The sequence below is a fragment of the Streptopelia decaocto genome (assembly GCF_964273445.1).
Source record: "Streptopelia decaocto genome assembly, chromosome: 3".
NCBI classification, from domain to species: Eukaryota; Metazoa; Chordata; class Aves; order Columbiformes; family Columbidae; genus Streptopelia; species Streptopelia decaocto.
This window is the reverse complement of record NC_138656.1, coordinates 69,186,846-69,201,484: the sequence shown is the minus strand read 5'-3', so window position 1 is coordinate 69,201,484 and position 14,639 is coordinate 69,186,846. Positions and strand designations below refer to the sequence as shown.

The following is a 14,639-nucleotide window of genomic DNA, read 5'->3' as shown; positions in this document are numbered from 1 at the left end:
ACCAACCTTTCCCATTTGTAATTTCACTCATCTGTTCTGCAGTTCTTTGGGACTGCTTGAGCCTCCCAAGAGGAGCGTGGTCCCGCTGTGGAACCAGTTCTCTTCCAAAGGCTTTTGCCACTCACTGTCTGGAGAATCTTTGAAATAGATGAGTTTCCACTGCACATTCTTGTTTTTCCAACAAGGTTTCAGGGAAATTATCCATAGTCCGAAAGTTGGCTTTTATATTTTTGCTGATCCCCCAAATTTAGTATTTATTACACAGGTATCTCACATGTAAAGGATAATTCTTTAAGCACTGAAATCCTTGAAATCATAAAAAAAAATAATGTTTTCTCTTCAGATAACACATAGACAAAAAGTTAAAAGGGATGTGATCATTATTTGATAATACTTAGTGTGCTTAGTGGTAAATCACACTGAGGGAGCAAGTAGGACATAATAGGCCCAAAGGGAAGAAAAAATAAATTGCATAATTTAAAATCAAGGTAACAACATCTGGAGCAGTTTTCCAGAATTACAGACACAGTTTCCTGCTTTGGTTGTTGCAGACATTTTCATTAGGAAAAAGATGCACAATCGTAGAGCTCTGGTTCCTGCTGTATCAATTGGCATTGAACAGTAGTTTACCCTGCACAATTTGTTAAATCTTATTTTTAGTTCACAGAGTCACGACTCTTAATTATCTGTATCCCTTTAGGAAGTGGGATTAAAGTCAAGTTTATTTGTGTGCTCCTTACCCAGGATTTATATTTCCTGGTGACATACCGGTAGTTTCTAAAATATATTTTAATTTGAAAATCTCATGGTCCTCTCACAAACTTTTGGCATGTTTCTTTTCTTGTGGGTTCTCTGAGTTTATTGCTGGGTGCCTCTGGGGAAAAAAAAAAAAACCAAACAAAACAAAAAAAAAAAACAACAAAATAAACAAACAACAACAAGAGAAAAAAAAATGAATATTTTATTTCATAACAATTCTTTGAGAAAGCTCTTACCCAGGGTCTATTGACAAGAAGACTGAGCTTCTTGCACTGCAGGCAAGGTGGTTTTGTTTGTTTCCTTCAGAGGCATATGGGACTATGTTTTCAAGGCATTAACAGTCCCCGCAAGGGGGCAGATTTTTCACAAGTATTCTGCATGCAGAAACCCCTTGATTTATATTGCCAGATTTAATAAATCTGATCAACTTGTGCGTTATGAGCATTCCTCCTAATTGGACCTGAAATGTCTGAATTGAAGCATATGTCTAGACTGCAGGAAAACTGCCATCAGTTTTTGTCTGTTAATCACCAGAGGTGAGGACCAGATGGAATGGTGGGGCTCTCTTTTGGCCCACGTTTCGTTCCCATGGATTTGAAATATGCATCTGAATCCAAGAGCAAGGCAGTGCTTTTGGGTGTTACCGTAGAGCAACAGCTCTCCTGAATTCATGGAATAGTCATTAACAGAATAGCATTATCCTTTGTTGAATGACATAACCACCTGAATACACTTTCTGGCTGGTAGAAAGTGCTGTTGCTAACTAAATAACACTGCTTCCCTCTGCTGGAATCTATCCTAGTATTTTAGGTCAAAGTGTTAGCAGGTTGATTTGTTGATTTTTTCCTTTCTTTCTTGACAGCTCCTAGACTGTTTTGTCATCCCAGTGGTGATACTGCTTTCCTGGTTCTTCTTACTGGTACGATACAAGGCAGTACATTTCATTGGGATCGTGGTCTGCATTCTGGGCATGGGCTGCATGGCAGGAGCAGATGTCCTTGTTGGGAGACAGCAAGGAGCAGGTGAGTAAGGATGGATAGGTTGTATGACCAGGTTCTGTTTAGAGAAACCATTGACCAGAACGTGCCAAATCGGGACAAAAAAAAAAAACCAAAACTGTACCTTCAAAGCATTGTGCCATTCCAAGTTGCTTCTTTGTCAGAAGGGATAGTGAACAAAAATGGGTCGACACTTGGAAGTCAACACTGCTGCAAACAGATGTCATGGGCCCTGTGTCCAGAAGGCAGGTTGCCCTCTGTGCAGGTTGGGGAGACAGGGGAACAAGCTAAATACTTGTAGTTTCATTCTGGTTTGGCTTAGTTGTTGATCTGCAAACCTCAGTTACTTCCTTTCCAAATTGCCTACATCTTTGAGTCATAAGCACCTCTCATGTCTACTGTGTGCTCTTACTTCTCTTCAACATTGTTCCCTTTTTGTACAGAGGCAGGGTTGCTGGGTAGATATGAAAAGAACCTGAACCTACATACTAAATGTACCAATTGAGTTTTGAACACAGTCTCAGAGGTAAAGGTTTGGGATTTGCCTGCGTCATTATTGAAAAGAACCTCCTTGTGTGTAAAATGTTCTTTTTTGTGCGCGGCATCATATGAATAATGTGTGTGTAGCTATTAATGCAGACTAGACAGAGTTAGATTTCATTGATCAACTTCCTCTGTCACATTGATTTCTCTAGTGCCAACCCAAATGATGTGGGAAGGCTGGAAATTCTTTTCAAAGATTGTCAATTAGGCACAGTTTTCATTCTTAATTAAAAGCACTGAATTGTGAGCTGAGCATAATACACTGGGATTTAAAATTCTTGACTCAGCTTTCTGAATACAAATGCAAGTGTTGTAGAAACTGCATTTGCTGAGATGCTACTAAATAAAATACGGACTTTGTGACAGTGCTCACCGTATCTCCCTGCCCCCTTTTATCCTTGTCCTTTATCCTAAAAGGAGACTTTTAATTCATTGGTCTCTTCCAGAAATAGCCCTACCCCAACTAAAAAGGAAAGAATATACTCTGTACTGTGAAATCAGACAACCAAAGCTGCGTTGGGAATTACTGATTTCAGAGGGACTGGGATTTCAGCCCTGTGTTCCAGTAATTCAGAGAGTAGCGCGCTAGGGTGGGTGAGCTGTGGAGCAGCAGGAGCATGTGGGGCAATGGACCTCAGCAGACTAGGAACAGGTTGAAGAGCACTGACACTTTGCCATCCAACTGTAATAATTAGGTATTATTAGATACTACTAAAGCACGAATAATAATCACTAAAGCAATAATTAGGTATTATTAGATGTTGCTAAAGCATGGGTATAGCTCTTAGGTAACTGTGTCCAGAAAGAAAACTGGTAATATGCATTATTGCCTTTTAATTCAGAACTTCACATGAAAAACTGTGTCCTTGCTTATTGCTATGCAGAGAGACTTCAAGTGGCAAAATGATGTTGCTAATTATGTTGTAGTTAACAATAAAATAGATCAACTGGTTTAATTTATCTGAAGGGGTAAAACTATGTATTAAAAATCTACAAATAAAAAGAATTCTTGGCAGCAAAACAAAATAAATTATTGAAACTCTTCATTAAGGGATTCCACACCATTTATAGAATATTTCCTAGGACTGGGTAAACAAAAGAAAGGAATACACCAAAAGCAATGGTGCTGCATTAGTCCTCAGTAAACTCCTCTGTTTATCCTATATATTATAGGACAAGATGTGTAGACACCTGTGTGCCCCTGTGGACTATACTATTTACTAGATTAGAAGTTCCGTAAGGCACATACCGCCTACAGCAATCTAGTCTGCTTACTCTTACAGTAAGGGAACATGAATTTGAAGTGCATCACTGAGAGATTAACAGGTATTTTCCAAACTGTCTGCAGGAATTAGGTGTAATGTGCAGACATGCTTTCAACTTTCATAAATATATGGTAGTTTGCCTCTTTCTATTGTATCCTGGCTGATGTTTTGCACATTACTCAATAGGAAAAGCAATTACTATCAAGTACTTTGTGCTCTCTCACATGCCAAGTATACCTTAAAATAACGCTTTCTTGAACTAATATCCCTGAGGTACCTTAGTACTTGTGTTCTCATAAATACACAGGGGTCCCTTACACAGAGGTCTAAGTGTTTCATGCAGATTTTTCAAAGCACTTCACAGCTTTAGCTTACCACAGTCTCTGAAAAACAGTCACTTCAGTCCTGTTAATAAGAGAATATGTGTAGTCTAAGATGGGACACATTGAGACTGATTTTTAGATATTATGAATGTCAGTAATTACAACAAAAATAAAAAAGAGAGAGAGAAAGTGAAAGAGAAAGAGAGAGATAAAGAGAGAAAGATAGAGAGAAGGAAAAAGAAAGAAAAAGGAAGAAAGGAAGAGAAAAAGAGAAAAAGAGAAAGAAGGGGAAAGGGAGAGAGAAAGAGGGAGAAAGAGAGAGAGAGAAAGGAAGGAAGAAAGAAAGGAAGGAAAGAAGACAACCACCAACCAAATAAACAAAAAACTCTTAGTGCTGTGGATTAAGGTAAATATGTGGCAAAGTGGTCTAATGAGAGTGTGAAAAACAGTTGTGTCAGAACATAGTTCATATTTAAATGATTTATGTTACACTATAGTGCAATAACTAGTCCCCAAAACATTAACTCCTCTCTGGACTCTAAGTCTTCTACTTCCAGAGAACATTAAATATGCTAACAATTATTAATGCAAAGCCTGTTTTGCCAAACTATGTTTTGTGTTTCTTCAAAAAAATTACCTACACTATTAAATGGGTCAAATACAACTGTATTAACCTAGAATTCTTCAGAATGCCCCTAGCCAGTTGATATATATTTCACTGGCAATGAAACCAGTAGATGCATGTGGATTTTACATCCATGAAAATATGTCAGTCTTGGGGAAAAGTTCCAAAGTCAGCCTCTTGAGGAAGCAAAGAAAAGGCATTTGACAAACAGGATGCTAGGAATTATTAGGAAAGAAACCCAAAAAATAGTATAAAACATTTTTATGCCAGTATATAAAGTTTTGATGCGCTGACCTCTTGAGTACCATGTATTACTCTAGTCAGTGCAAGAAACAACCAGAAAATAAGCCTATAGAAGGAATGGAGAAAGGTGAGAAAGCTGTTCAAGGGCATAAAATGGCTTCAGGGTGATGAGACTTTATGCAGACTGGGACTTTTCATCTCTCAGAAAAGGCAAGAAAGAGGCAGAATTTGATAAAGGTACACAAAGTCTTCAGTGGTATGGAAAGGGTCAGTACAAAGTGATTCTTAAATATTTCTCACAATCGAAAAATTATGGTATGCTCAAGATAATTGTGAAGTATCAGGCTTAAAAGGTAAAAACATGAAGTACTTTTAAATATAATAGTAGGCCAAAAATATACAGACTTTACACAAATCAATGAAGAATCCCTCAAGATCTATTAAGTTTGACTGTCTAATGCAACTTCCTTCTCAGAAAATCCCTAGTCTGCTGAGAGCTGGCAGATAAAAATCCCTCCGTCCTTCACTATTTCTTTACTTTTTCCTCAGCCACCCTGTGCTGCCCAGTGCCAGAGGAGCGTTGGGCTGGGCAGCCCTGTGTTCTGACCAGGTCTTGGCTTCCTCTTCTTAAGGCGTTTAAAAGACATGTAGATGAGGTTCTTAGGGACATGGTTTAGAGGTGGACTTGACAGTGTTAGGTTGGATTCAGTGATCTTAAAGGAGTTTTTCAACCAAAATGGTTCTATGATTCTATGAAAGCCCTGAAGGTTGAGGCTCATGCCCTACAAGCATGAGTGCATTTTGGGGAGAGCCATCATGGTATGATGCTCAGGGCCATCCCATCTCTATGAAAGGGTTCAGCCTCTGAGCTGTCTTTGTTTTGCAGATGCAAAAGGTTGATATTTTTGTCTCAGTAGTTCAGCACAGCCAAGCTCTAAGGTCAAAAGCTTTTTCGGTAGTACTTCCCCGAAGTGTCAGTGAGTAACTGTAATAAATACCAAATGAATGAGCTCAGTGAGGGTTGATTGGAACCACTGTGGAACACTAAATACATCAGGCGTATGAAGAGGTTTTGTAAAGTGCTGATGCTTATTTTAAATTAAGGGCATATTCTGTGTCTGATTGCAAAAGAAGGCTAAAAGGAAAATACGTACCAAATCTTAAAAAGATAAATAGTCAAATATAAACATGCTGTTGGTTAAGGTACCTGCAGGACAGAAATTCAGTGACAGACTGGATGTGTTCGTGATAGAGAAATCTAGTGATGTTTGCTAAATAAACAGAAGCCATATCTCCTAAGCTGAAAAACGTCGGAGACTAAGAGAGTGTCACTGGGAGTAGTTTAAATTTTACCCCATTTCTATTTGTTCCTAAACAATTTATACTTTTCTGGTGCTTATAGCCAGTGCTGGAGACAGGATACTGGATAAATAAACCCTTGGTCTGTCATCTTATGACTATTCTTATTTTCAGAAATTTCTTCTCACTGGAAATTTCAACACTGTAGTTCAGAATGAAAACTGAAGGCTTAAAAGAATTTCGTAAAGAAAAATGTTGAAAATAACATCTTGAATGAATGAGAATGTTTGGCTTCCATTTTTATTTACTGCAGTGTGCATTTTACAAGTCAATAATAATAAAACCTAAAAGGGCAGAAACTTTAAAAAATAAATCAAGAGGTATTTTAAAAGAAAACAAGGTTTCTTTAAAAAAAAATACAGTCTAGTGCTTCAGCATTTCAACTGAACCTTTTCAAAGGAAATTCCATTATACCGAGCCTTTTGGAATATGGTTCTGCAGCAATGTCTGACAGTTTTGTGAAGCTGTAGCTCTTGTAGAAATGGTTTAACAAGCCATATGTGCAGAAGGAATTGCATGCATCCACTTGCAAAGTCAAGGTCTCAGTTTTCAAGCTGGAACTTGATCTTGAATAAATCTCTCTCCAGCGCTCCCTTCCCCCCAGTAATAAAAGCCTCCAAGACTTAAAAATGTTTCAAACAGTCTCTGATTATATGATGTTTTAGTAATTATATATACCTGGGGGTATTGAAAATACATCTCGATGTTCATAGCATGCATTAGGTACTGCAGTGTTATCTGAACCTCTTTTAAAAATCTTGTCATTATCATCGCCCTGTCTACACCCCGTCCTTCCTTCTCTCTTTCTTGTCGAACAGCATCATGTGAGAATGAGGTCAATATTGGGGTTGCAGTGATTTCTTCACTCATTTCACAGGTAGACAGAATTTTTCAGTTGGTTTCACATCTAAATACTGGACATGTTTTAGGCTGGTGAGATTTCAAGATGAGATGCAAACTGTTCTGTATAGCTGAGTTACATTGTATCTGGGAAAAAAAAAAAAAAGTAATAGTAATAAACCAAAAAGGATTAGTTGCTGAACAGTGCCACTTGGTTTCTATATTTTTTTACAAATTTTTCATATTCAGATTATCTTATCTACAGCAAGGATTATGCTCTCCCTTCACCTCTGCTAGATTTTGCTGCGATATTGAATGAACATTGTTAAAATGACAGAACATTTGCATTCAGCTTATTAACCCAGATATGGGCTACTTCTTGACTGAGGATTGAAATCTGTAGGGAGGAACTTGCGATGATTCTAGGCAAAAGATAATTGTTTTGACACATTCTGATTTTTTCCCTGTTTATTCCTAGGTGAAAATAAACTGATAGGGGATCTCTTAGTACTGGGTGGAGCAACGCTATACGGCATCTCGAATGTTTGCGAGGAGTATATTGTCCGAAATCTAAGCCGAGTGGAATTCCTGGGCATGATTGGACTCTTTGGCTCCTTCTTCAGCGGAATTCAACTGTAAGTGAGCAGATTTGAGCCCCAAGGTCATTCAAATAAGTGCAGTTGTGGCTTCCATTGAGGTACTTTAACCCTCCCTTCAAAGGTAGCCATCTCCTGTGGAGGGTAGGCATCTTCTAATTCTGGAATTTGCATTGGTTTTCATATTTCAGATCAGTGGTTTTGAATAAGAACACAAATTTGTACCTAAGTACTCTAATTCAAGGACTGGTGTCCTTGAGTAGTGATGTAAGGAGGGAGGAGTAGAAGACACATCCTGCCATCTTGTTGCTTGAAGACAAGTGGATATTTCACATGCTGGTCTGATCTGTGAACAGCAAAATCTACACCTCTCTCTGGTTCTGTTTCATACTTTTCATAGTCACTTAAATTTCTAAACAAGTAGAAAACACGTCCAGTGAGAAGGTATTTTACTGATTGGCTTGTTCTGTGTAACTATGTTATGATATGGACATAGTGAAAAAACCTTTAAGAAACTGGCCTTTTCACTTAAAAATATTTAGTACTCAGGTGATTGTTACGTGGATTTCAGGAACTATTGAGTCCCATCTATAACCGTATGTACCTAATGACCATCTCACCTACAAGCCTCAGAATATGAAGGTAGCTTCCAGTGTTGTAATACTGTCACTGATGAAAGTGTAGTAGAAGTCACCATGCAAGATAACCATACTTTATGCAGATCAGTCACTGGTGCTTGTCACACAGAATAACTTTTTATTATAAATCAAAACCAAGTTGCTTCCCTGCGCATGTGATCTACTCAGCTTCTAAGAACAAAGGCTTTTGGGAAATCAAAACTATGACGCATCCATTCCCACTTAATTAGTTATATTTCTTTAGCCAGAAAGCTTTTTATATTTATGTAGGATCTGAATCCATGGGTTAAAATTATTTGTATTAACTGGCTACCACACAAGTAGTTCCTTTTTTTAAAAATATAGAATTCAAGATCACATAAATGTGCCTAATATCTTTGGTTAAAGCTTTTTTGTTACCTCAGGTGTTGGTAGGTATGGACTAACAGATTCTGAGGGCATCAGAGCAGTGCATTTGTTGAGCTCTGTGTGTGTATTAACACAGCCCAGGATGCAGTTGTCCTTCTCTGCTCCAAGGACACATTTCTGACACACATTCAGGTTGACGTCCACCAGGACTCCAAGGTTTATTTCTCAAAAGCAGCTTTCTATCCAGTCAGCTCCCAGCCTGTACTGTTGCATAGTGTTATTCAACACCAGGAGTTCATATTTGCTTTTCTTGAACTTCATGAAATTTCTCTTGGCCTTTTTCATCAGACTACATTGTGGGTAGTCCCCACATCCAGTCCATACCTCTTCAGTCTCTAAGGATCTTTTGGGAAATCAAGCTGGAAGCTTTGCTGAAGTCAAGATAGGTTACACCTCATCCTCTCATCCATTCCCTCTCATTTATTTACTGAGCCAGTCATCTTATCATAGAAAGCAGTCAGTTTGGTCAGGTATGGTTTGCTGTTGAGAAGTCTGTACTGGCTGTTTCCAGTCATGTCGTATTCATTTCCTGCAAATGGCTTCTGGGAAGGTTTGCTCCATGATCTTCCCAAAGGTTAGCATAAAGCTGACTATGCTGTAGTTTTTGCTCCTTTTGAAACTGGATGTTGCTTTTGTCCATTTTCAGTCACCAGGGATCTCCTCCAATCACCACAACCTTTCAAAGATCATTGTGGTTCCAATTCTTCAACTAATCTGGCATCACTAAATGGCAACTTCTGGCACAGTTGCTCTTGACTTTGTTTCACAGATCATAATTCATCACTGACCATATCATATTGTTATATGCTGCTTTTGTACTGGATAGGCAATAGTATGATAGCAGTGTTCCTGCATTTAAGTTATATTAACATTTGTTTGTGAGAACAAGAGATGTTAGAGTTTGTTTTCATTATATTATTCAGGAATTGCTGATAAAAGAGACATGTGCCTTATGCATGCAAAGACATTAGTTATTTTGCAGGGAAAATAATCTTATTATCCTGTACACAGTATTAGATTTGCCACATCAGCAGCAAGCAAATCAGAATTTCCAGGATGCAACTCTCTAGACCAGATTAATCTGGAAGGCACTGAGTTCCTGCAGTTTCATCATTAAACTTGGTCTTCCGTATACCACCTTTTGTACTCTGTACTTTGTTTTTCAATCTGTGTAATTCCATATTTTATACTTGTTTAAAATAGCTTCCAGACTAGCATGCAGAGTTCTGCACAGCAAGAGTTATCTGGAAATCACAGATCGCAGAAGGGAGTTAGCTGAGTGAAGACCTAGCTCCTAATCTTCAATGGTCTGTTTGTCTGGAAGAGCTGACTTGTTGCCACCTTAGGATTTTCTGGATCTGGAATTTTGATGTTAATGTACAGTGCAAGACTTACATGATGTTCAAAGTGGACTTTTGTGGCTTGGCCAAACCTTTGCTTTGTTTCCTGACCTTCATTGCTGTGACTATTTGATGTCTCTCAGAGTGTAACAATTCATTCTCCCCAAAGTCAGCCTATGGTACCTATTTATTTGACACTGCAGAGCTGCTCTGAAGGGTGAATTACTCAAACAGATACTTTATTAATCATTAAAGTTCAAAAGCTTTCAGAATATTAAATCAGAAGAGTAGAAGAGGGTTGAACACACAGGGGGATGGGCACTTTGGACAGGTGCAGGGAGAGCTGGAAATAAAACGGTGGTGATTGTATGCTATCACTTGTGATTACTGCCCTTAAGATCTTTCAAAGACATGGGCACAGGGATAATGCCAGAGTGGATTAGCAAAGTGTGATTGTGTTTGGTTCCTACAGAGATTTTTTTATGATAAGATTGTGTATGTTGTTTTGTCCAGCATTTGAATTTAATAAGTGAAAGTAATTTAACTTCTGTTCTCTTCCATTAATTTTTTGCTTCTCTTATAGTGCAATCATGGAACACAAAGAGCTGCTGAAAGTTCCCTGGGACTGGCAAATAGGTAAGAAAACACTTTACATCATTGAAGATAGTTGCTGAAGGAGGCGTGGAGACAACCAGTGTTTGGAGGGGCAGGCACAAAGGTTCACAGGAGCCAATGTTTGTGACTTTTCTGCCAGTTACTGCCAAAGGTTGAACCACATGCCGCATAACCTTTCTTAAATGATCTGTCCTCCCATTGCTGTATTATGCCTTCCTTGAACCATTAGGTTAAGCATATGAATGCCACAAGTTAATTATTCAGACAGCCATGAAGTGAAACAATAATAGGGTTCCAGTTCTAAGATTCAATGCAACACTGGGACAAATAAATAAGGTAGTCATTAAAAGCCAAACCTTTTCAATGAATGTCAATGAAATAAAAATGGAACCTAACAACAAAAAAAAAATTTAAAAATAGCGGTACTTGCAGTTTCCAGGCATATTATAGCCTCATAAATGCATGTCCAAGGGGAGCATTTCTGTATGCAAATGGCTAGTTGCCTTCCAAGTAGTCTTGGTGGAATATAGCAGCTGTGCCTTTTAGACAAGTTTAGGTAGCATCATGCACAATGAAGCTCTTACAGTGTTTTGCTATGCAGTGGATTGCACTTTCCTATTTCAGTTTGAAAGCTGAGTTTATGAGCTAAGACTCCCATCTAATTAGTCCAACAAATTATTTGCTTTAAAACCAAATCAACATTTAGGATAGTCCCTATAATAAATCTTTTACTATTTGTGACAATAGAAGAAATAAAAGAATACTAATAGCGTGGAGTAGATACACGTGAGACTCTACCTGGAGCACTGCATCCAGCTCTGGGGCTCCAACATAAGAAGGATGTGGACCCGTTGGAGACAGTGCAGAGGAGGCCACAAAGATGTTTGTAGCGCTGGAACACTTGTCCTATGAAGACAGGCTGGGCGAGTTGGGGTTGTTCAGCCTGGAGAAAAGGTCTCTGGGGAGACCTTATTACACCTTTCCAGTACTTAAAGAAGACCTACAAGAAAGCTGGAGAGGGACTTTTTCCAAGGACGTGTAGTGATAGGACAAGGGTAATGGCTTTAAACTGAAAGAGGGTAGATTGAGATTAGATATAAAGAAGAGATTCTTCACCATGAGGGTGGTGAGACACTGGGAGAGGCTTCCTAGAGAAGTTGTGGATGTCTCATTCCTGGAAGTGTTCAAGGCCAGGTTGGATGGGGCTTTGAGCAACCTGACCTAGTGGAGGGTGTCCCTTCCCCTGTCTCAGGAGGTTGGAACGAGATGATCTAGATGATCTATAAGGTCCTTTCTAACCCAAACCATTCTATGATACTGTGATTGACAATAGCTTGTTAACTAGTTTCAGAATGAACTTCAGTCTTGGGCTGGAATTCAAGAATAAAAGGAAAGTTTATGACCTTTGGATGGAGGTACAGGCAAGTCAGAAGGACTACAAGAATGCTGTGACCTTATGCAGGGAGGAAATTAGAAGGGCTGAAGCCCTTAGAGTTAGAGCTTAATCTGACTACTGACATAAAAGTCAACAAAAAATCTTTTTATAAATATATGGGCAACAAAAGGAGGGCTAAGGAAAATGTTCACCCTCTGGTGGATGCAGGGGGAAACATAGTGACAGAGGAGGAGGAAGAGGCTGAGGTACTTAATGCCTTCTTTGCCTCTGTCTTTAATAGTAAGACTAGTTGTTCTCTGGGTACACAGCCACCTGAACCAGAAAATAGGGGTGGGAAGCAGAATGGAGCCCAAATAATCCAAAGGGAAATGGTTAGCAACCTGCTACATCACCTAGACATGCACAAGTCTATGGGGCTGGATGAGATCCACCCAAGGGTACTGAGGGAGCTGGTGGAGGTCCTCACCAAACCACTTTCAATTATTTATCAGCAGTCCTGGCTAACTGAGAAGGTCCTAGTTGAATGGAAGTTAGGAAATGTGACACCCATCTACAAAAAGGACCCAAAGGAGGATCTGGAGACTGTCAGTCTGACCTCAGTGCTGGGGAAAGTTATGGAACACATAATTCTGAGTGCCATCCCAGGGAACATATAGGTCAACCAGCTGATCGGGCTCAGTCAGCATGGGTTTATGAAAGGCAGGTCCTGCTTGACCAACCTGATCTCCTTCTATGACAAGGTTACCAGCTTAGAGGATGAAAGAAAGGCTGTGGCTGTTGCCTACCTAGACTTTACTAAAGTCTTTGACACCGTATCCCACAGCATTCTCCTGGAGAAGCTGGCAGCTTGTGGCCTGAATGGGTGAACTCTCTGCTGGGTAAAGAACTGGCTGGATGGCCGGGCCCAAAGAGTCATGGTGAACGGAGCCAAATCCAGTTGGCAGCCGGTCACGAGCAGTGTTGCCCAGGGCTCAGTATTGTGGCCAGTTCTGTTCAATCTCTTTATCAATGATCTGGACAAGGCATCGGGTGTGCCCTCAGTAAGTTTGCAGACGACAAGTTGTGGAATATACTGTTGATTTCCTTAAACTTAGTTCACAATTTTCTCTCATCTTCATAAACCTTAATAAAAACAGTGTATCTTTCACAAAACACCGCACCTAGAAGTCTTGGAGTTTTGATGGTTTAGCTAAAACTAAATGATGAATAAATTTAAAGTATCCATGGAGAAACACACTCAATTGCGTACTATAAGTGTTTTTGCCTTCTTTAATCTGAGATAATTAGCATAATTGCATCAGTGTTTGTGTATACTTCATGATAAGGTGCTCAGGGACATAATTAATCTAGTACTGTTGGAGCTAGCAATGGTCATAGTGAATTAATCTACTAACCGTGTAAATGTCATATATACTTCCTTGGGAGTTCTGCTGTAACTCAATATTAGTGAAATGTTCTATTAAAATAAAGTCTTACTTGGTCTGTGATGCCATTAAAATGTCATTGAAAGTTAGTCAGTAATTCTGAAGCATCCCTATGCTTCATAAGGAGGAGATCATCTTAGCAAGAGCATCATAGATACCTACTTGTTTTGTTAGAGCAATAATTGGAAACGCAGTACAGTTGAACACAGATTAAATGGTGACAATTATGTGTAGTTCTGTGTTCTTTCCTGGCTTCCACTGCACTCAGTGTGCTTTCCATTGCGTTGGCAGTGATACAAGGTTGTCAAGTAGAGGTTGACAAATCTATGTCAGGGTGTTCACAGCCTTGTCCTGAATACTTACCCACTGCAACAGACTCAAACCTGCAGTCCAGCAGAGTTGAATCACCAGCCTTTGGAATGATAGTGATAAACTCACAGCAGGCAACCTAATAAATAACTCAAGGTGGCCTGTTGCCATCTGCCATAATTGTGCTATTAAGAATGCATGAGCTACCTTTCAGCTGATGTAAAATGCAAATAGTTTTTGAATATCAAGATCTACAGCCAATCTGTGATGTCTATCATGTTTAAAACAGATTGTGGCTTTCCTGGTTTTAATTTTGGAAATTCCCCTGATACATAGCATCATCATACTTGGTATAGATCAGTGTAGCCCTGTTTGAATCCTTGAAGGTTTAAGTATTAATACTTGCTGACAACCTGACTGAAAGGAGAATGATTATACTGTTCTGAGTCATTACGTATGAGACCATGACATGTTTTGTAAAGTGATACATGAAATAATAACAAATAAACTAACATCAGTTTTAATTAAGAGAAAAGCCAGTTTGAATCTCCAGGAAGGTGTCCTTTGTTACCAGGGGTTTGAATATTTCTTAATGGTCTTTATTCCAAGAAGAAAAAGTTCCAAGTATGAAAAATTATAACTGATTCCATTTCATCCCAGTGAAACAGTAGCTTTTGGAGTAAAAACGCAAAGACTAAAACATGCAACATTCAACCAGCATGCTCAGGAACTTAAACAGAAGTTTCCAAGGTCTGTTAGTCTTGGTGGTACTTGGGCTACTTTAGAGCAATCCCTGAGGGCAGGTCCTGTCCATTTGTGTGAAGATGCCTGGTCTTAAGAGAAGTGGGGAAATACTGACGGTTTTGGGTTTGTTCAGCCTGCAGAAGAGAACACTTTGGGAGTTACCTATAAGGAGGTTATCAAACAGACAGAGCCAAGCTCTTTACAGTGGTGCATG

The 14,639-nt window shown here is 39.2% G+C and overlaps 1 protein-coding gene across 1 annotated transcript in view; it reads left to right on the top strand.

The window, feature by feature from the left end:
- The window catches only part of SLC35F1 (solute carrier family 35 member F1), a gene marked incomplete at its 5' end in the record, with an annotated part of 106,213 nt that overhangs the window by 66,168 nt on the left and 25,406 nt on the right, over window positions 1-14,639 (top strand). Inside the window, 3 exons of the mRNA XM_082048954.1 lie at window positions 1,622-1,781; window positions 7,434-7,590; window positions 10,521-10,573. Of these exons, the coding sequence (XP_081905080.1) occupies window positions 1,622-1,781; window positions 7,434-7,590; window positions 10,521-10,573 (370 nt within the window). The remainder of the gene's footprint in view (window positions 1-1,621; window positions 1,782-7,433; window positions 7,591-10,520; window positions 10,574-14,639) is intronic.